This window comes from Mustela putorius, unplaced genomic scaffold (genome assembly GCF_011764305.1).
Source record: "Mustela putorius furo isolate JIRA1106 unplaced genomic scaffold, ASM1176430v1.1 tig00000835_pilon_pilon_pilon, whole genome shotgun sequence".
Lineage (NCBI taxonomy): Eukaryota > Metazoa > Chordata > Mammalia > Carnivora > Mustelidae > Mustela > Mustela putorius.
In genome coordinates, this window is record NW_025421492.1 from 1,644,405 (window position 1) to 1,668,421 (window position 24,017).

Consider the following 24,017-nt stretch of genomic DNA (forward strand, 5'->3'; position numbering starts at 1 on the left):
CTAAAAAAGCAGGAAGCTATAAAAGAAGTTAGGTACCACTGGACTTGATTTTCAAAACAAAAAATTAATCCAGTAAAAACCAAAGAAAGATAAATTATGACCTTAACTGCACTAACCCAGAAAAAAGGAAAAAAGATGTTAACACTAATGCATTCTTAACCACAAACAAATTTATGTATTATTATTAAATTAGAGAGGCAGTATAATGAATGGAAAAGAGAGACTAGCTGGATTCAAAGCAAAGGTGTGATTTAGGGCAAATCTATTTAAACCGTGTGCTAAAGTTCCTTAATCTACAAAATAAAAATAATTGGTGGTTCAGAATTCAATTATACAAGTTAAATATTAAGTTAAATATTGTTAAGCTCCTAGAAGACTGCATAATAAACTGTATTAACTATTATTTCTATACATAGTAAATATGATGTTAGCCATTATTTCTGACCAAAATTACCTTTAACATTACAGAGAAAAAATTGTAAATCTGAAAAACTATAAGAAAAGTTCTATATTCATGGGTACATGGGTAGCTCAGTGGGTTAAGCCTCTGCCTTCAGCTCAGGTCATGATCTCAGCTCAGGGTCCTGGGATCAAGCCCCGCATTGGGCTCTCTGGTTAGCTCGGAGCCTGCTTCCCCCTCTCTCTCTGCCTGCCTCTCTGCCTATTTGTGATCTCTCTCTCTCTCTCTCTCTGTGCCAAATAAATAAAAAAAAATCTTAAAAAAAAATTTTTTTCTATATACTCTTGTAAGAGATATTGTTGCCATAGTTTCTTTAGTAATGAGATATATATTTATATATGTATACTCTATCACCAATTAATCTCAAATATCTACTAGCTTGATAAGTTTTAAGGTCACCCACCTGCCAAGTGTAATCCTTTAAAATTACTGAAGGCATTGGAATTACAAGGAGATTCTGAAGAATAAATGCAGCCTAGGAAAAAAAAAAGAAAAGAAAAGAAAATGTCAATACTGCCACCTTGTTGTCATCTCCAAAATAACCAATATATTGAAATTTCATAATAAAAAACATATCACTGGGCAACAATACATGCTAAGACATCACTATGAGAACTGCTTAGCTCACTCCTATTTCATAATTTTATTTTTCCAAAAAATGATCTATAAAATATAAACTTTTGTGACAGAGGTTAAGAAATACACTTTCATGTTTCTATTATTCCACATACACATGTACCCTGTTCTCTCTCTCTCCCCCCTTTTCCCTCTCATCCAAGCTCCTCTCAGTAAGAGGCCTAACTAGAAATACAAACCACAAATGTCCAACTTTATCTTCTACGTCCTGAAGATGGTCAAATTGAATAATCCTAGCGGTATGAACACTGATCATCTATACAGTGAAGATGACGATATGAGGGTGAATAACAGGGCTAACAGAGGGGACCCAAGAGTGAAATTTTCAACTACCTTAATTGTTAAGTCAACAGATGTCTTTAAAGTTGGTAAATCAAGAAGAAACTAAAGTTTAAGCATTACCACTAAAAAACAAGTAACTATAGGATTTGGATTTTGGAATGGAGAACCAGCAAATTGTGAGCCCTGGAGCTCCTGTTTCCTCTCCATAAGCCTCTAATCACTGTTTCATTACTGTTTTTAAAAATATTGGCATTAATCACCATTTCAAAGCAGCAATGACAGAAAACCACAAATTATTTAGAAAGAATTAAAACAGGGTTTTTTTTCCTCTTAGATCATGTAACTACTACAGAGTATTGTGACAGTCATGCATCCAATTTAAGCTTTATAGATATTACTTACACACTGAGGAACAGAAAAGTAATTTTTTTTTCTGTGAACTACTTTTCAATGTGTAATAATATAGAAGAGTTTGTATAAAATACAGCAAATTCAGCTTTGATCTTATCAAAATAAAGGACGCCAGTATTTACTGTGAATTAGTTATCTTTTTTATTCTCTGATAGCATTTCATTCGGGTGTTTCTGCAGGGACAAAAGATCAGTGGGTGATCAGTCCACAGTGCTGAACAGAGGGTACAGTTTATAAAGACCATCGTAACAAATCTCTGCGGCTGAACGGGGAGATGGTGCTAAAGACAGGCGTACCTCCCGGCGCACCATACTACACTCCGACTGATCCAGAAGAATGTTCACCACCGTTCCCCAGAGCCCACCAGAAATGTTTTGACAACTGTTTGCCAAAGCCATACAGCCAGTTTCAAGGGTGGTCAGTGCTGATCCTAATCCCAGCGAAGTGAACCTCACCTGTTCAAATGAAAGTAAAATTGTCAAATCAAAGAACCCAATTCCCTAACATAAATTCTTAATTTTACATAAGATATCATACTTTTACGACACTGATGATCCTAAGTTATAAAAGGCACTTACAGAAAATAGTGCTCTATAAATTTATGAATGAATTAAAATCCTATTCCACAATTCAAACAAGCAGATGTCATAGAAAATCAAAACCAGGTATAAATAAGAATAAAAATAATAGCTCACAAACCTCTTTCAAGAGAAAGCATCAGGTGCTTACATATATTTTATGAACATGATTCCTGTTTATTCCTTACTTTTAAGAGGTTATCTATTATTTTGTTCTACCATCCTTAAGTTATTGGTGTTTCTTCTACATGACTTTACTTTTTATAAAGCATTTAGTATTTTCTCTAAAATTACTATAAAAGAAAAATCTTTCAAATAAGATTGATGAGGTATATGTTTACCATAGTTCCACTGCTGCTCAAGCTATGCATTTTGGTTCACTTCTGAATTCTGATTCTAAAATAGTTTCACTGATAGCTACAGGGTAACAAAAAATAATGTAGTCATAACATGTTCAAGCAACAAGTCCAAGTCCAATATGTATAAAGAATGGAACCTCTACATCAGATCCAATAGTGTTTCTAAAAATCAAGGTTTTCAGTGGAATAGAATATAATCATTGCTTGCTTGAAATTAATTATATTTCATAATTAAATTATGGTGCCCATAGTTAACAGTACTGTATTATATACTTAAATATTTGCTAAGAGGATGAATCTTAAGTTCAGTGTTCTGATCATAAAAATAAACAACATAGAGGACAGGAGTCAACTTTTGTAGGCGAAGGATATGTTTAAAACACCGATTGTGGTAATGATTCCAGGGTGTTCACTTACCTCCAAATTCCTGAATCTGTACACATTAAATACGTATAGCTTTTTGTATGTCAATCATACCTCAATAAAGTGGTTTTTAAGAAAAGAGGTAAGTGGACAAATGGCTAAAACTGGAAATTTTATTAATATAAAATTTTGTACTGCAATGGTATTATTTTATTAAATGACACACAAATGTCATTTAGCAGCTCTCCTTCTAGACTTGAAAATGGCTAGGCTTCTCCATTAATTTTTCACTGTTCTAAACATGAAAGATTCTATGATCCTTTCTCTTTTTCTATTTTTAATCTATACTTTAATGAATTTCACTGAGAAGGGTCTGCTATGAACTGAACTATATCCCCTCTAAATTGGTATGTAAGCCCTAACCCCCAATGTACATAAATTTGATGATAGAACTTTTAGGAGGTAATTAAGGTTAAATGAGGTCTTAAAGGTAGGGTCCTAATCTGATAGGATTGATGGCCTTTTAAGAGGAGAAAGAAAGGAAAGGTCACTGAGTATACAGTGAGGAAGGCAGCTGTCTGAAAGCCAGAAAGAAGAGGCCTCACCAGAACCCAACCATGGTGACACCTTAATCTCTGATTTCCAGCCTCTAGAACTATGAGGAAATAAATTTCTGTGTTCCAAGTCACCTGTTATGTGTTATGGCAGCCCAAACTAAGATAGGGAGTAAATAGCTTAATATATAGTCACTAAAATAATCTCAGTTTGGAAAATATGAATTCACGTATATGCACATATTATTTTGTTTCATTTGTTTTTAATATAACAAATTTTTTTTTTCCTTCACACTGACCTCTGGGTCTCGATCAACCCATAATGGAATCAACCAAGCCAATCCTTGTTGAGTAGGACTATGCTCTTCACTGTGACTACCCAAAGGCAAGAACCAAAGTGACATCCACTCCTAGAATGAAAAAAAGGGAAAAGACAATTTAGGTAAGTTTCTAAGACTAAAACAGAGGAAGTTTAAATAACTGAATTTTTAAAAATCAAAATAAAGTTAAAATGTACTTAAGACTTGGCTTTCATTCAGTATTTAAGAAAAACAAGGTAAAAAAAAAAACCCACAAAAAAACAAAGATTCAGCTTCTTCCTAAAAAGTTAATTTTTCTTCAAAACTAATCCCCCCCATGATTTAGACAAAATGCAATTCTCTAGAGCACACAAATTTAAATAAAATTTCAAATAAAATTCAGATTTGCATAATACACAACTTCTAAGAAACATCTCAGTCAAAAATCATTTTTGTCTAAGAAGGAAAGGCAAAGAGACGTTTTCATGTAGGCTTGAAATGTGTGAGACACACACACTCCTTGTCTAGCAAGTGTTCAGAAGACAGCAGCTTTCAGTGCTCTCACCAAGTTCTGGGCCTGGGCCATCATCTCATGAGATAAGTGAAGCAAGCAAAGAATTGTGCTCTTTGTGACACCTTTTCCCATAAAGGACATAGCATTTCCACCACGCTCCACATAAAAAGAAGTAATGACCTGAAAAACAAGGATAAACAATGTCATGGTGGCTTTACTCTGAGTGGTACCTAAAAACAAACATGTAACTTTCTACTAACTTGTCTGATTTGAATCCTAACCACATAAAGTATACTTACATATTTCAAAATGGTTAAGATGGTATATTTTAGGTTGCTACCACAATTAAATATTGTTAGTTTAAAATTTTCTCCCTTTGGAACTTATACAAAGATGTGTAGTATCCTCCTAGGAGACTTCTGTGATGCAGAATATGCTCACACATTTTTCAAATGTTACAGTATTCTTTAAGTAAAAGAGCTTATCAATATCTTATTGGAAAAATATACTTAGAAATTGCTACCCATATAAAACTTTGGGGGCGCCCAGGTGGCTCAGTGGGTTAAAGCCTCTGCCTTCAGCTCAGGTCATGATCTCAGGGTCCTGGAATCAAGGCCCACTTCAGGCTCTCTGCTGAGCAGAGAGCCTGCTTCCCCCCCACCCGCCTCTCTGCCTACTTGTGATCTCTCTCTTTCTCTGTCAAAAAAATAAATAAAATATTTTTAAAAATAAAAATAAAAAAATAAAACTCTAACAGGGCGCCTGGGTGGCTCAGTCAGTTGAGTGTCTACCTTCAGCTCAGGGTCATGATGCCAGAGTCCTGGGATTGAGCCCCACAGTGGGCTCCCTGCTCAGTGGACCGTCTGCTTCTCCCTCTTCCTCTCCCCCTCACCTCACTCGTGTGCGCGCTCCCCCTCTCTCTTTCTCAGATAATAAAATCTTTTAAAAATTTTAAAAACAGGTGCCTGGGTGGCTCAGTGGGTTAAGCCTCTGTCTTCAGCTCAGGTCATGGTCTCAGGGTCCTGGGATGGAATCCCGCATCGGGTTCTCTGCTGAACAGGGAGCCTGCTTCCTCCTCTCTCTCTGCCTGCCTCTCTGCCTACTTGTGATCTCTCTCTCCGTGTCAAATAAATAATAAAATCTTTTTAAAAAGAAAAGAAAATTTAAAAATTAGAAAACAAAACCCTACTATCAGGGCTAGGCAGATTTTCCAGAATTATGATTTAAATGTAAATGGTATTTTTTCCCACTTCTGAGCAATCTCAGATTTCTATTCCACATTTAAGAATATGTTCATTATTTAAATCATTGGCTCTCAACTTTTTCTCAACTCTCCCACATATCTGAAGGATTTGAAACATTTCCATCAATAACAACAAAAGAAATGTTTCTTATCTGAAGAAATATGCCTTAACTGACAAGTTAAGAATAGATAAGCGGAACCAGGTGACAGCAATTTAAGGAAAAGTCCTTCTACCTAATTTTTAAAAATCCTTTAAAATACGTGACATACCCTTTTGGAACATTTCTATGTAAATCATATATAGTCCCTCAAATTGGGATTCAATAAGTATTTGTTCACTGGCTGAACAAGAACCTTTATAACTTTTCAACTTTTTAAAAAAGATTTATTTATTTTAGAGTAAGAGAGTGTGCATGTGTGAGATGGGGGAGAGGCAGAAGCCAAAGGAGAGAGAGAATCTCAAGCAGATTCCACACTAAATGAAGAGCCCAATGAGGGGCTCGATCTCATGACCCTGAGTGCCCCACTTTTCAACTCTTAAACTAAAAAAAAATTTCAAAGTGACAAAAGATCATTTAAAATTCATAAAATTTTAGTAAAAAAGGAATGCTCACTATATATAGGTGCCAATACATTATAAAAGAAAAATACGTTTTGAGGCAAAACAATCAAAACTACTCGATATCTGGGGTGCTTCAGTGGATCAATCAGTTAAGTGACTACCTCTTGGTTTCAGCTCAGGTTATTATCTCAGAGTAGGGAGATGAAGGCCGGCATTAGGCTCAGCACTGAGTGTGGAGCCTGCTTAAGATTCTTTCTCTCTCCCTCTGCCCATCCTCCCCCACTCCTGGGCTCTCTTAAGAAAAAACAATAATTTTTTTTTAAATGTTAAAAACTTGTTATCTGACCAATACAATAAAAAGTACTGCCAAGCCTCTGAGTGTGTTGATTCATCACAGCATCCTCTGAAGTAAGTCCTTTTGTCTTAAAACAGAGACTACTTTCTAGTTTAGGATTTTTTTTTTTCAGCTCGTACAGCAGATGATTTTAAAAAGACAACATAAATCACAAATGTTAAGGTACAGCTTATTGAACAAAAGCAATTTATTTGAAGATGATTTGGGATCTGTAAACTACATGAGAATTTTCATAAACCAAAAAAGTGTATATTATGTCTGAAAAATAAAATGAAATTGTCCAGCAGTTAAAAACTATAGGGGATGGGCTCTGTTCTACTACTCCTTCCTCATGTGTAGATTTGAAATTTTTCATAATTAAAAGTTGAAAACTGTAAAGGACTATCTTAGAACTAAGACACCAGAATGACCAGTTATTATTATCTAAGTATTATTATTCTCTAAGTCACTGGAGATAACTATACTGTGGTTTCATGCCTACATGGTAAAGGACAAGCCAAGGCCTTTAGTACTATCTCCTTTCAATCAGACCTTTCTGTCAGACCCATGGAATTATATTCTGTATATCTGGTTTTAAGGATTTAATTATCACGGTCTATTCACCTATCTTAATGTATCATGCTTGGTTTAAAAGCTTCATTTCTCAACCACTAAAAGCAAATATTCCCATTCAAATTTCACTGGGCAGAAATAAAATACCTACATTAGAAATACAGCTCCCTTCTGTAAAGGAATCGGCTTTAGTGAGAAACTACATAGCAAGTCATCTGGACCAACAATGACTTTGTTTCAATGTGTATTTTCTTAAGATCTATTTATTTATTTATTTGACACAGAGAGAGAGAGAGAGATCACAAGTAAGCAAAGTGGCATGTGGAGGGGGGCGCAGGGGGAGGGAAGCAGGCCCCCCGCTTAGCAGAGAGCCCGATGCGGGGCTCCATCCCAGGACCCTGCGATCATGACCTGAACTGAAGGCAGAGGCTTAACCCACTGAGCTACCCAAGGGCCCCTCAATATGTATTTTCATAAGCCTTACTTCATTCTTTAAAAAATACACTTAACCAGTAGTAAAATAAATAAATGTAGATGTTTACTAATTATGTAACTATGCAAAAGGACCCAAGGAAGATTTAATGGGTCTCTGCCACAATGTCTGACAAAACTGACAGATATCTCATTATTTTCCTGTCACTTAATGTGAAGACAAAAAGATTTTCTTCCCAAGACATTGTATAAAACATGTTTATACCAAATCAAGATTTGTTAAACAAGTTTTTCTTAACTGTGGAACATTATAAAACAGGGATTGTACTTTTTATCTCTTCCTTAGCTTATACGCTGTGTTGATTTTTATTACCTCAAAGACAAGTGACCTTAGAATGGCATTACTGCCGTTTGCCTCGACTTCTCACCTAGAACTAAGACGACATTTTATTCTCTAATACCAAGAAAGCTCATTTTAATTTCTGGTATTTGAAACATGAGGTGTGATCTGAAATCTCTCCTCTTACACAATTTAAAAAAAAAAAAAAAAAGCACTCCGGGTAGTTTCCAGATATAAATAATGTTAGCACTTAAGTTCTTCAGTCACTGCTGTGGCAGACCCACACACACCCCTGATCTGAAACAGATAAAAATTACTTTATAGAGGAGATGGATTCCAAAAGGTTTATAACTAACTGGAGTACAGACAAATCACGTAACACATAATGCTGTAAATTAGGTACTTCATATTGAGTTATACTGAAATACATTAGAGGATCTGAGTTTTCAAAAACTACTGTGGTAAGGTCTCTAAGCTAATATAACCATTCTCAAAATACAAACATTTCTGGACATGTTGAAGTTTGGGAAAACTATCAGTGTATATTTCTTTAGTATTTATAATTATCTAAGAAAAAGAATTTTATTAAAATGGCTACACTAAAATTCATATTAAATTCTATACTACAGCTAAGAGTATTTAGGATTGGGCGCCTGGGTGGCTCAGTGGGTTAAAGCCTCTGCCTTCGGCTCAGGTCATGATCCCAGGATCCTGGGATCATGACCTGAGCCAAAGGCAGAAGCTTAATAACTGAACCACCCAGGTGCCCCTAAAATAGACTTTTTTATTTAGTGAAAACAGACAAATAAAATGAAAACTTCAGAGATATGGGAAAAAATTAAAACAAATGTAAGATTCAAAATCCAAGATTACAAAGAGCCAATATGCACTTGAAAAGGCTTGGGTTGAAAGGTTTCTGTCTGCACAGGATAATCTGCTGGTAGGTAGACAGCTGGACCACAAGCAGGTGTGCGGCATGGAAAGGAATAGGAAGTTATTGAGACAATTTGGTCAAAACATCCCATGTCTAGAATGCCCATCACTATCAATCAGTTCAGTCATCTTTCCAAATCTGTCCACCGCCGCCTCTAAGAGACTTTCCTGACATCCTAATAGTTAAAAGATCCCAACCTCTGACTATCATCTCTGGCTATCACTGAAAGTTCAAGACAAGCAATGCTGACAGATCTGGTCAATAAGGAAACAACAAGCTGTTTTTAGAGTCAGACAGTGTATTAGTCACATAAAATAGCAAAAGCAATAGTAGCCAAAGGTGCCAGCTCCCAGTCCTTACAGGCGGACACGGAAACAGAGGCGCCTGACAACAGCAATGTGGACAGGGCGCTCCGCTGTGGCGGCGCTCAGGCCCCGCTCATGGCCTGTGGCTGTTCCCTAAGGGAATGGAGGCAGAGAGCCCAGTCATCAGAACCCAGGAGGCAAGAAGAAACAGGCACAATGCAGACATCTCTATAGAGAGCAAAGCAAGTAAGAAACGGTCTCGTAGCAGTTCCTTGCAAGCCTCATGTTCTCATGTTCCAGAATAATCACAGGATCTTTTTCAAGACTTAGATCAACTATGATTAAGCCCTGCCTTGGCGGACTGCACGCAGAAATGCAAGGCTGGGAGGAGCCCTGGTGAAGCTCTTCTCTTACAGAACCGTGCACAGTTCTATCACTGCTATATATATTACATCATATTAAAACTATAGTGCCCTAAGTGATAAAAATGGGACACACCATAATGTGTGAAATAACATTAAGGTCATGCTTATTAGAAGTAATGACAGCTAAAAATACTTGAAAAAAGCTTTAAAAAAAAATTAGTGAAATAAGACTCCATCTTAAAATATTGGAAAAAACAGGGCACTTGGGTGGCCCAGTAGTTTAAGCGACCAACTCTTGGTTTTCCCTCAGGTCGTGATCTCAGGATTATGAGACTGAGTTTTACACTGGGCTCCACCCACCCCCAGCACAGAGTCTGCTTGGGACGCTCGCTCGCTCGCTCTCTCGAGGCACCCCTGGAATAAATAAATAAATAAATCCTTTCTTTAATTAAAAAGATTTTCAGAAAAAGAGCCATATTTTAAACCCAAAGGAGAAAGAAATAAGCATAAGCAGAAACTAATAAAACAGTGAAAAACTTTTTAAAGGGAGGATCAACAATACCAAAATTCATTATTTGAAAAAAATGATAACAATAAAACATAAATCTACCCGTAAGACTAATCAAGAAAACTAGAGGGAAGGAATAATTAATACCTGGAATGAAACAGGACCTCATTGTATATCTGACATATATTTAAAGAATGAGCTGACAGATGGATAATTTTAGAGCTATAATTCAAAAATTTACATAAAATTCTAGAAAAACATAATTTACTGATGCAAAAAAATAAAACTCTCAAAATTCTAGATTTAAATTCATTTTTCATTCTATTCATTTAAAATCTTCTCCAAAAGAAAACTCTTAGGTCTGACTGCTTCATCATCAAATTCTACTAAACATTTAAGGAAGAAATACCACCAATTCAAATCAACTATTCTAAATGGAAAAAAAGGTACATAAAATTTATATATAGATGGCGGGCTAATTTTGATATTGAAGCCTGACAAAAAGGGGTGCCTGGGTGGCTCAATCACTTAAGCCTCTGGCTTGGGCTCAGATCATAATCCCAAGATCCTGGGATCGAGCCCCACCATTAGACTCCCTGCTCAATAGGGACTCTGCCAGCCACTCCCCTTGCTTGTGCACAGTGCACTCTCTCTGGTGCATGGGGCACTCTCCCTCATTCATTCATAAATAAATAATAAATAAAGTTTTATGAGAAAGAAGACATGCAATAATTCTAAAAGCACCCTCTGCATTAGAAAATTAGAAGAATTCTAAAAACATTAATAAACCAAATCTCTTGATACACAAAGGAATCATATGTCGTAATCTAAGTTGAATTCTCCCAGAAATGCAAGGTTGCTTAACATTTTTAAATGGATCCACTGCATCCACCACCTTAATAGGATACAGGAGAAAAATCCTGTCTATCTTAAAACATACAGAAAAAGCACTATACATCTATGATTAAAAAAAAAAAAAAAACCCACTTAGCAAAATAGGACTAGAAGGAAACTTCCTTAATCTTATTTCTCTTTAATTGAAAAAATTACCATAAACAGCATGATGATGAAAAGGTGAAAAATTAAAGGCCTTTACTTTAATTTTGTAGATAAGGATTGCTGGGTTTATGGTTAATATTAAAAAAAAAAAACAATTAATTTCCATATATTCAACAATACTTAGAAAGGAAAATATCAAAAAGTCTGTTCACTAAGAGATGAGAATATTCACTGAAGCAGGATCCAAAATTGTTCTAAATTAGAATAAGAAAATCCAGGGGCGACTGGGTGGCTCAGTGGGTTAAAGCTTCTGCCTTCGGCTCAGGTCATGATCTCAGGGTCCTGGGATCAAGCCCCGAATCAGGCTCTCTGCTCAGCAGGGAGCCTGCCTCCTTCTCTCTCTCTCTCTGCCTGCCTCTCTGCCTACTTGTGATCTCTCTGTCAGTCAAATAAATAAGTAAAATCTTAAAAAAAAAAAAAGAAAATCCAAATGTCCTTCAATACTGTAGTGCTGAATAGTAGAGAAAAATAAATTAAACCAACTCTACCTACAGGCAGCAGAATGAATAAAGAAAGCAGTCATGATTCCATTTTACTAAATTTTAAAAATCAGGAATTGTTGTAAATATGAACACATAATTAAGCGGTAGACTACCAAGAAATGTAAACAAGCGTTTACCATAAAACTCAAAGTTTTATGTTTTTAGTTTTTAAAAACAAAGTTTTTAGTTTTCCTTTCAGGAGAGGAGCAGAGACAAACATTCCCAAGGTGCTGGCTATGTGCTATTTTTAGATCAGGAGTGATTCACTATGCAACACCTGAACTATATATTTATGTTTTCTCCACATAAGTGTTGTATTTCATAAATATAAAAAGGACAAATAACATAAGTGAATAAATAAATTACCCTAATGAGAGGACTTGAATGTAGGCCCTAGTCTTCTTGAAAATGAGTGTATCCTGAAAGTGATCTTACCTATTTATTAATAAAAATCACTAAAACATTTAGCCATTATAAGGAATCATACAAATGCTGAATAATCACCTGCATTAAATACAGTGATACATATAATTCACTTAACATTGTGCCTGTCACAAAGGGAATGATCAATCAATCAATACTACAATACATAGTAAATAGCTCTTCTTTGGGAGTTGTAATTCTGGTTGTTATAGTCACTTACAATGTTTACTTACTTCAAGGAGGCCTGATAAGTACTTAACACAAATTTCAAATGGCTTTGTGAGAGGAGAATGGGAGCTCCATCCCGGAGATGCCGTGAGATGGGCCATCCCTCGTAAGGTCCTCTCGAGAGATGGCAGGCCATAGAAGTGAGGAGCGTCTGTGACTCTAAGACACTGGAGCAGTTTCAGAGCCAGCTGCGTTTGGAAGACATAAAAAAGCTCCAAGCACTTCCTGTGTATGTAAAGGAGGGAAAAAAAATCAATGAGAGAACAAGTGTGATGAGCCTAATAGGTTAACTTATTGGTAGTAGAGGGTTACTAACAACTTCCCACATCAGGAAAGTATGAACCAGGAGAAATGGCAGTCTCAAACAAGATTTTTCAAGGAAAACACAGTTAAAATACCACCTAGGGTCTATGACATCTTTGAAAAGTACATAAATGGATATTGGTATTAGCACCCAAAAATAAAATTTTAAAGTTGGAATGGAAAATTAAATGCATACTTTAAATGCCTTTAATTGACAGACATTAAATCTATACTTTTAATCATTAGATAAAAAAGTGAATTTTTAATTAGCTGAAATTGTTTTCCCCAGAAAGCTAAAACAAAAAGTTTTAATGAGTTTTGACACATAATTTAAAGGTAACTGTCAGAAACAGAACAATCGAGAGAACATTTTTTATTAGAAAACAAAATCCCTAAAACTAATAAGTAGGCATGGATACAAAGATGAAACTGCTAGAAGGAATATCATTGTCTAACAAAGCACTGAATAAAATCTGAAATTTCCTCAGTTTTTTTACACTCTAAAATTGACAACTACTGCCTATACTTTTACCCATTGCATCACAGTCTCATAGGTGTGATTTAAAGATCATACAATCATAGTTGTATGATTTAAAGATCCTAATTTTTATATACCCGCCATCCAGGTGTTTTTGAAGTTTCAGAAACACACAGAACTCATACCAAAGCCTAAAAGTTATTTGTGTAAATTCATATACCTCATGAGTCAACAACAAAGTACAGCTGAACCTTGAATGACATGGAGGTTAGGGGCATTGACCCCCATGTGCAGTCAAAATCCTCATATACTTTTGACTCTCCAAAAAGTCAACAAATAGCCTTCTGATGACCAGAAACCTTACTGATAACATAGTTAATTAACATATATTTTATATGTGATATGTTATTATAAACTGTTTTCTTATAACAACTAGAGAAAAGCAAACTAGAGAAGAGAAAATATTTTTTTGTAAGTAAGCTCCATGCCCAACATGGGACCTAAACTCATAACCCTAAGATCAAAAGGCACATGCTCTACTGACTGAGACAGTCAGGTACCCCAAGAAAGGAAAATATTATTAAGAAAATCATAAAAGAAAATACATGTGTAATACTATACTGTATTTATCCCCCAAAAATCCATGTATATGTGGACCCACATAGTTCAAACCTGTGTTGTGCAAGGATCACTTGTAATTAACAGTATTAAAAACAGTATTCTGGTTTTTTAAAAGATTTTATTTATTTGAGAGAGAGAGAGAGCAAGCATAAGTTGGTGGGGAGGGATAGAGGCAGAGGAAGCAGCAGGCTCCCCAATGAGCAAGGAGTCCGATGTGGGGCTCAGTCCCAGGACCCTGAGATCACAACCTGAGCAAAAGGCAGATGCTTAACTCACTGAGCCACCCAGGCACCCCTGTTCTTCTGTTTTTTAAATTAACATAAAAGTCATTCTCATTGTCTGCTCCTTTTATCTTAACTACTCCCAAAGAAAAACTATACCATGAAAGGGAATGGTGCCTCCACAAAGATCTAAGCAAGCCGGTTGAACCTGGCACAGCTGCCATCAATTCCCTCTACTAGTCCCTGTACCTTCCCCAAGCTCCAGACCCAGCTGGCCTCATCCTCCCTATGCAAGTTCCTCTCAATAGCCAAAGAACATTCACCCGAGGAAGAGTCCATAGTACTTTGAGTCTTTCTCAAAGTCTAGCCCACAGGACTATCTATGGCATTTATTTAATATGTAGATTCCTGAGCTACTGATCTTAATATTTTAATAAGCCCACCTCAAAAGAGTCTATACACATTCCAGAGTCTACCACCAATGGATTCATTTTGTTCTTGTCTTCAGTACTTCATTGACACACAAATGCATAAGGTAAAATTCATAAATCTTATAAATACACTACAGGATGGTTTACCTATGTATATAATCACATAATCACCAAGCAAAATAACATATATAACATTCTCAGCGCCTCAGAAGGTGAGGTGACCTTCTGACCCCGTGTAGTGAAATTTTTATTGACTTGTATTCTAAATTCACTAATCCTCTTTTATACTGTGTCTAGTTGGCTAAGCCCATGCAATAAATTCTTTAGAAACTGTATTTCTCAGTAGTAGAATTAGTATTTAGTTCTTTTTTGCAGTTTCGCTTTCTCTGCTATTGATGTTCTACATATTTTTACTTATCTTGTCCATCTTCTCATCTAATATCTATTACATTTATATTGAAAATTTTATAATAACAGCTTTAAAGTTCCTCTAATATTGACATTTGTGAGTGTTTCTAACGACTTTTTTCTCTTAGTTACATGAGACATTTTCTTACTTCTTTATATTCTCTCCATTTGTGACTGTATGTCAAGTATTTGTATACAAGAGCTACTGAAAGCAAAGTACCTAACAGTTTCTCAGAGAAAAGGCTTGCCATTTGGTCACAAGATGTGGTTAGGAGGCTGCTCTTTGAGATCTAGCCAGGTGTTGAGCTGAATTAGGGTTGTTTTGACACTTTAGCATGTTTCAGATGTTTCATGTGTGTGGGATCAGTCCTTCCATCTAGCAGATTTGGGATCTGAGCACAGGAAGACCTTATCAGATAAAAAAACTTTCATACATCAAAGGACACTATCCAAAGAGTGAAAACACAGCTCACAGAATGGAAGAAAACTTTGCAAATCATATTTGATAAAAGACTGATGTCCGAGGGCGCCTGGGTGGCTCAGTCCGTTAAGCAGCTGCCTTCAGCTCAGATCATGATCCCAGGGTCCTGGGATCCTTTTTACCTTAACCACTCCAAAAGAAAAACTATACCATCAAAGGGAATGGTACCTCTGCAAATATCTAAGCAAGTCAGCAGGGCCCCACATTGGGCTCCCTGCTCAATGGAAATTCTCCCTCTTCCTCTGCCTGCTGCTCTGCCTGCTTGCGCTATGTCTCTGTCAAATAAATAAATAAATAAATCTTTAAAAAAAAAAAAAAAAAAAAAGACTGATGTCCAGAATGACTCAAAAACAACAACCCAGTATAAAAACAGGCAAAGGACTTGAGCAGACATTTCTTCAGAGAAGATAACAAATAATCATTAAGCACATGAAAAGATGCTCAGCATCATTTCTCATTAGGGAAATAGAATCAAAACCAAAATAATTGTAGTTTACACCAGAAGGATGGCCATAGTAAGAAATGTTAGGGTAGATGCCGAGAAATTAGAACACTCGCACATTGCTGGTGGCAATGTAAAATGGTATAGCCGCTATGGAAAACAACTGGCACTTCCTTGAAGAAGTAATCACAGAGTTACCTACCATACGAACCAGAAATTCTGGTTCTAAGTAGGTACTGAAGACTTAAAAACGTGTGTTCACATAAAACTTGTACACAAATGTTCATAGCTGTACTATTCGTAATAATCAAAGATAGAAACAACTTACATGTCCACCAACAGAAAAATGGATAAACAGAATGTGGTATATCTGTACATGGAACATTAATCAGCCATAGGAAGAAGCAAGCACTGTTATGGGCCATCACAGCAATGGACCTTGAAGACACAATGTGGAATCAGATACAAAAGGTCACATATGTCTGATTCCATTTATAAAAAATATCCAGAATAAGCAAATTCAGAGAGACGAAAGATTAGTGGTTGCCAAAGGCTTGGATAAGGAGTGAAGGAGGAGGAACTGCTTAAAGGGTACCAAGTTTCTTTTCAGAGTAATGAAAATATTCTGGAATTAAATACTGACAGTTGAACAACATTGTGAACATATTAAAAACCACAAAAGTATACTTTAAATGGTTAAAATAGTAAATTTTATCCAATTAAAAAAAATTTAAGTCCAAATTATAGATACACACTTGAAAATCATCTATGTAAAAACAGTCATAAAGCCACAGAAATGGGTATAATTGCTCAGAGAATTAAGAAAGGATCAAGACCTAAAACCTAGAAAGAGCAAAATACTGTGTGTGTGTGTGTGTGTGTGTATTTGTGTGTGTGTGTGTGTGTGTGTGTGAAATAACAGTCTATACCAGAGATTCCACTGAAATAAAAACAAACAGACCACAACTGACTATTACTGAATTCCTTCTTCCTTGATTTGAAACAAATAAAAAGTAATATTCTTTGGCAATCAAAAGGAAACTAGGTTCTTCATCAATGTCCCCAAATCTTCAATGACAAACGGTACCTGTCCGTAACTGCAATGAAACTGAGCAGCAGTGTATTGAAAAGAGCAATCAGTTCTTTCTGGAGCTGTTGCCTGACAGCAGTCCGGATGTCATCCGTTTCCTCTTGTGCCTGTGACTCCGTCAGAACCAGCAGGTCTAATAGTGGGTTTGGACTCTAAAAAATAGTATTTGTAAAAAAAAAAAATGTATTTACTCTCTAATTGATTTGTGGGTTGTTTTCTATAAAGATTTTTGTTACATACCACGTTCTGGACTACCTAAGAGTTATATTACCTAGCCAATAGGTATTGGTCTGTAGTGCACTAATAGAGATGTTATGTTCTAAACTCAAAAGGTGCATCATATGTGATCTCGACAAAAAAAAGGCACATCAATTATAAAAAACTGAGTATAGGGGTGCCTGGGTGGCTCAGTCATTAAGCATCTGCCTTTGGCTCAGGTCACGATCCCAGAACCCTGGGACTGAGTCTCATGTCGGGATCCCTGCTCAGCGGGAAACCGCTTGCCCCTCTCCCACTCTCCCTGCTTGTGTTCCCTCTATCACTTTGTTTCTCTCTGTCAAATAAATAGATAAAATCTTTACCAAAAAAGAAAAAGAAAGAAAACTGAGTATAATATGGAGAAGCACAAAGAGAAAAACAAAAACCACCCATGATCACACCTCACAGAGATAGTCACTATTAGTATACTGGTGCACACTATTCTTTTTGTGGCATATAAACACAATTATAATTCCATATTTTTTACGAAACTAAGACAAAGTGAAAAAAAAACACTACTGTTACCCCTTTTTTAACTTAATGTTATCAGTATTTCTTCAAAAAAATATCTGATTATTTTTCAACCATAACAATTTACCACACCAAGTACTAAAGAATCAGTGATTTCTAATTTTACTGAGCTGTGCTGCAATGTCCAATTCTGATTATATCAGACATGTGAATTCTAAGCAATGATATTAAATCAAGTAGATTTAATTGTTTTAATGTCTTCAACATATATTGCCAAATTGCCTCTGCAAAATGTGTACCAATACAAATCCCCAAGCAGGGTGGAAGAAGACCACAGCATCCACGCCAATGAGTAGCATTAATACGGATGCAATCCTTGTCAATTCAATAGGCTGCTAAATAAAACTAGAGCTACTTAAATTTCTTCCTGCTTTCCAACTTTAAAAAATATATAGCTCAAGAAATATAGCATAATTATTTTTAATAATACTAAGAACAAAAAATGTTATATTAACAGACAGCATTAAAGATACATGGTGTAGTATCATCACCTATAGTATCACAGGCACTGTGCTAAAAAGGGAAAGAAAACAAGATTCTACTTTTTTACTAAACTGGAAGATGTGCATTTTCATATTTTACAGATGGTTAAACAGGGGTTTATGAAGAGGTTATATAACTTGTCCAAAGACATATGAATGAACAAAGCAAGGATTCAACTTGAGAATCACCTTACTTCAAAGCTAGTTAATATTCTGTCCCCCACATTATGTCATATCAATTCTGAAAATTACAACATACAAAAAGAGATAAAATCAAAATGTAATCACTGTTGTTATGAAATCGTTCACCTAAAGAACTCAATTCAAAAATAACTGCATTCTTTTTGTGGAAATGAAAAAAATGGGAAGAAAATTCTACATTGTTTGTATTATGCAGTACATACAGAATACTTCAATCAGGTACACACAATTATAAAGAAAACAACTGAAAAATTTTAGAAAGTACTGGGGACAGATGTTTTGCTTTTACCTTACTTTACTACATTTTACACCTAAGAAACATTTTTTCCCAGCTTTCTTTTCATCTTGAACAAGAAGTACCTCATTCGGATCAAATAAAATTACATAAAACATGACTATAACTTCTATGTTTTAAATAGGAATAAAATAATCAAAATACACATTTAATAAAATCACAAAAATAAATACACATACTCCATAGTATTCTTAGACCCAAATAACAAAAGGCTGACTTATACCCACCTTCCCTCCAACTCCCATAAATACTGACAAAATAAGAAAGCTGTTTTTAATGTAACCTCCATCTTGGTAAAATATATTACAATCAGGAATGATTAACCCTGACATACCCATAAAAATTAAGTAGAAACTCCTGATTGATAGATTAATATTATAGTATGTATATGACTAAAACTAAGATTCTTCCTCCAAATTATCATTGTTAGTAGTTTGTTTATACTAGTACTTGCTGAGACAATTTTTCCCTTTCTAACACATCTTAGATACACATGTTAATATTAAGATTCAGTAAACCTCAGAAACATCACTTCTAAAACATGGGATGAATGACCATTCCTCATGCACAAGAAGGAAATATTCCTCTACCGATGCCTGCTGATCTCAAGTGCTTAATCAGACGTGAAGGTTTTGTCTTTAGACGTTAGTATTCAATCCCAATTTTAAACCAACTACCATTACCATTACTTTGTCACCGGCAACCTCCAAAAAGCAACAATTTCTACAATGATGGCTCATTTTCCTTATCCACACTCATCACATCCACTTTACCAGCCATCAACAAGAGGAGATGCAATGCACTCCACGAACTCTGAGTGCACAGGTGTCTGTGCGAGTCGGTCGACAAAGAAAGACATATGCTGTATAGTTCTGAATAGCCTCCCCCCGCCCCCGCCAAAAAAATTATGGCTCTACTTTTATGACCTTCCATCAAAAAACTCATTCTGAAAAGAAAGGTATTCAAACTCAGCACTTTCAGCTTATTTTATATATATTAACAAGAGCATCATTACATTAAAATGTAAAATTAATGTGGTGTCATAAATTCCTAAAGTGCCTAAACTGTAACAAATCAGTATTCTGAAAAAACATACACATTTTTCACAAGAGAAAGTTTCTCAGTCTTCCCTCGGTAAGTTAGCTGACTTCTCTTTACGCCTCCTATTCACATTCTGCCTGATCAAGTATTCAAATATTCTGCCTAATTTTACTAATTTTTGCCCTGGCTTTCATATACTTTTTCATTGTATGTCCATACATTGAAAACAATTCCTTTGGAAATACTATCTTACTGACCTTCTTAAATCATCTTTCACTTATTTTACCCATTTCAGATGATTAAAAGGCATTTCACTTTATTTTCAAGCTTCCTTTATATTGAATGTTACTCTTAACATAACACTTAATAATTTAATTCTTGTAGCACAACAAAGAGTAAACTCTCTTAATAGTGAATGCTTAGGTCCACTGCTCACCTTTTGTTCCCTCTATTGTTATTTTTAACACCAGTGATGATAATATATGAGACAAAGTAAAAGCTTTCCAAAGACAGCCTTAATACCATACAAAGTCAAATAAATATATTTAATTATGCCAAAAATCCTTCTCTGAAACTGCATTAAAATTACAATCATTTAGAATTTTGTAGAAATTTTATTTTAATTTCAAAACCATCAATAAATTTTTCAATATGCATCAGCACTTATGACATACTATAAAATTCATAATAAATGTGAAGTTTTAACTGTAGTTTCATAATTTAGGTAAATATGTTTTAATATGCATAGTTATTCCTACTGTATATACCACATGCAAAGTCTTCCAAGCTAACATTCAATTATTACACAGAGTTTCAAGAAAAGATTTACCTAAGCCCACTATAACTGCTTTACACAACCCAAAGTAACCATAACTCTCAGAATACAAGAAGTTTAACCTAAGGAGGAAACTGTTAAAAATTTTCTTTTTTTTATAAAAGACTAAAAGGATTATGAAGTTATAAAATATTTACATATCAAAAATCGATTTATCAAAAAAAAAAAACCTCAGGAAAAATTTTGTAAGATTCTTTTAATATTTTAATATCCAATATCTGAAATATTTAAGCATGCCTAAAAGCTGAACAAGGAACTAGAGTGACATATGGTTTTACTATTTGCTTTATTAAAAATGGTCAGAAAATAACTGCCTCCAAATGCTTTGTTAATTTTTTTTAGTAATTAAATGATACAAGAAAATCAAAGTATAGTAAATACTGTACTTTGAAATCATCCTCAAGAACATAACAGGAGAGCAAAATTTCTAGGTCTGTGTATTCTGGGAGTTCAATCATCTTATTAAAGCTTCATTTATTAATTATTTACTTTAAGGAAATTTGTGCATCATCTCTCATTTGTGTTACAAATATTTTTCTCAGTTTATCGTGTCTTTTTAACTATATTTGAAGTATTTCTTGCCATACATACAGAAGCCAATAAAACTTACATATAAATACCCTCCCACTGGATAACAGTTTTGTTGTTAAGTTACACAAACTGAAAATAAAGTTAATCTGAAACAAAAAAGGGCAAGAGAAAAATATAAAAAATAAGGTTTATTAAAGAAAAACTTGCTATGACTTAAAAGTGCAGTTCTTCAGAAAACACAGGCGTATCAAAAAACATAATACTAAATCCAATCACAAAGTCACGAAATATAAGACCTTGCTTATGGTATTTTGGACTTATTTTATATTCCTATCTGGTCTACGCCTTTCATCTCCTAGCTTTTGCTAGTGATGCTATTTCTGCTTTTCATCTTTCACAACATTCAAATTGTAGTCCAGGACCATAATTTCCACACTTAGTCACAGTCCTATTGGTGTGTGTACGAGAGAGAAGGAGGGAAAGAAAGGAAGAGCTGCCTTCACCACCACCTCGCGCATCACCACTCTAGGCCAAGCTACCACCACCCTCCCCTGGGTTACTGCAGGCCTCCCAGCTTCCACCCACGCCACCTGTGGTTCTAGAGACAGCTGCTACCCACAGTCTTCTTAAACTGACGTCACATCATGTAACTCTTCTGCTCAAAACCCTCCACCAGTTTTCTCTCTCATACATAAAAAAGCCTAATTTTTATATAGCCATCCATGGCCTACAAGGTTCTCTTTGAGCTTGACTGGGAATATCCTTCTGATCTCATCTCCTACCACCATACTCCATTCATCCTGTTGCTGCCACAAAGACCTCTAGTTGTTCTTCAAACACGGCCCAGACAACTAAGTGCTTTTTCATTTTCTTCCTTTCTGGCTAGAACGTTCTTCCCTTAGATACCTACATGGCTGACCTCACACTTAACTCAGTGCTCTGGCCAAATGTTAGTCAAAGAGGCGAGCCTTCTATGACCATCACAAAGTAGCGTCCCGCCGTGTCTGTTATCAATGTTTCCTCTCACACTTATTGCTCCCCTCTGCAGAAAATCTTTGTTTTCTGTCCATTCCACCACCCTAGAATATACTCCATGAAGACAGGGTTTTTTTGTCTTATTCACTGCCATGTAATTTTATGTAATTATATTTATAGAATTCCCTCTTTATAGGTTCTACTTAGGTAACTTGGAAAAATCTTCTCGACTCCAAAGTTTTGAGTAAACAGTCTCATACAATATAAGACCACTTTACTAAACATGGGCTATATAAAAATTAGGCTTTTTCATTACAAAGCATTACTAATTTTTATAAATAAATCATTTGTCAGATCTAAAATCCATTCAAGTGCCTTCTTAACGCAGTAGGCAGCGCGTCAGTCTCATAAAATCCATTCAATTCCTTAATAACACTTACATGTCTAAGAAGTAATTCTAGAAGCCAGTTTAGAAGTTCTACTGATGAGTTTTTTCTTTGTTCCTTCAATAACTTATTTAAAAAATGTATAATATCTATTAGCAGTTTCTCATCTTCAGTGGAAGCAGGAAGCACCTGTAAAAACCTACAATAAAAAAGGGAATTATCATGGTTTCTAGCTCTTTACAATAAGTGGTGTGCTGATAAATATTTAGCAACCAGGTAAGGAGTGGGATGGTTTCTTGTATTTGCCTATTTTCACAGTGTAAATATTCTCCCCTTGTCAACTGCAAGCCACCAACATAACAAACAGTTGTGGAGAGACGCACAGCAGCATACCATTATATGGCATTTTCACAACACAGATATAACAGATGTAAATAACCTCAAGAACACAGGTATCAGTAAAATGTTGCAAAATAATCAGGAAATGATGATATCGGCATAATCATTACCTTCATTTTTCTTATAATTTATTTAACTCTGAGTGTATGCAATTTCATTCTGAAGAAGGGCTGTGTTTTAACAACTAACTTTAAAAATCCTGATCTTCAACTGCCAGCTCTCTCACAAGGAAGTACTGGCTGATTCCAACACATACCAGTGGAAAAGCCAAATTAGGGATCTGAATTGTGAGAGATCCATTTTGAGTTCACATTTTGGAAACTCATTTAACCTCACATTTTAAAAACGACACACATTATGTTTAATAGAAAGTTATACATCTTACACTAAAGTCACATGAAGAGTAACATGTAAAACTGCCGGCAACGGCTGCCCATCAGTCTTGCTGGTTTCAAACGCAGCCATCTGCTACCGGTGCAACACATTACATTCACGAGCTAGAGCCTTCCCAGTAACTACTAACGGATCTCCACATGGCAATCAACTTCATGAAATCCAGGGTAAGAAGAATGAGGTAATATTCTTAGGAACAAAACAAAAGCAAAACAAAATAAAAAAGTCCACCACAGGTGTACCAAACCTATTAGTCAGCTCACTGATGTCTTGGCTCTTTTAATGTGGACAGTGATAAACACTCACATTCACTGTGTTCAACCATGTCTTATCCTAGTCATCTGCTTCTGTGAGATAGTGAAATAAAATTTTCTATGATAGGATATAAAAACAGTGTTGTTTATTATTAAGTCCAAAATGTAGTGATTCAGAAAATTTTTCCTTTTGTTATTATTATATATTTATTATGCATAATAAAAATCCCAGGTTTTCTTACTGAACAAAACATTTCTCTAACGATAGCAACAAGAAGAATACATGCTCTTATCTTCAAGAATGTGGAGATAAGCCCAAATATGATTCAATCCTGCTTTTTGAAACTGGCATTGAGCTGTAATATACTGACCTGTTCAGTGCAGTGTGCCAAGACAAGGACTTCAAGGTAATCCCACATGGGCCAGCGCCACTCTTTAAAGACAATCTGTCATTCAGAAGATAAAAACTCATCCTCGTGACAGCAGCCCTCACTTCTCTGTGGACTGCAGCCTCGACAATGGAATGAAGACAGTCCTTCAGTCCACTAGCTGTGTGTGTCACCTTCAGAGCAAGGGTGTCCTCTGTGGATAACTTCAATGCATCTGAAAATCTAAACAAAAAGAAACAAAGGAAGAGCAACATAAAACCAGTCAAATAAAAGCCCACATTTATGTTTATTAAAAACTCTCTTCAAAAAATTCTGTTTTATCTTCATT

At 35.5% G+C, this 24,017-nt stretch overlaps 1 protein-coding gene across 5 annotated transcripts in view; it reads right to left on the reverse strand.

Annotated features, from left to right (window-relative positions):
* RTTN (rotatin) overlaps nucleotides 1-24,017 on the reverse strand; it is a 154,435-nt gene that overhangs the window by 69,999 nt on the left and 60,419 nt on the right. For 4 of the 5 annotated variants that reach the window (XM_004745627.3, XM_045085211.1, XM_013052789.2 and 1 more), the window contains 8 exons: nucleotides 23,672-23,911; nucleotides 22,309-22,453; nucleotides 16,717-16,871; nucleotides 12,250-12,469; nucleotides 4,508-4,636; nucleotides 3,943-4,053; nucleotides 2,086-2,244; nucleotides 864-935 (listed from right to left, as the gene is read on the reverse strand). In XM_004745627.3, the coding sequence (XP_004745684.1) occupies nucleotides 864-935; nucleotides 2,086-2,244; nucleotides 3,943-4,053; nucleotides 4,508-4,636; nucleotides 12,250-12,469; nucleotides 16,717-16,871; nucleotides 22,309-22,453; nucleotides 23,672-23,911 (1,231 nt within the window). The remainder of the gene's footprint in view (nucleotides 1-863; nucleotides 936-2,085; nucleotides 2,245-3,942; nucleotides 4,054-4,507; nucleotides 4,637-12,249; nucleotides 12,470-16,716; nucleotides 16,872-22,308; nucleotides 22,454-23,671; nucleotides 23,912-24,017) is intronic. The other variant, XM_013052790.2, reaches the window with a different exon arrangement.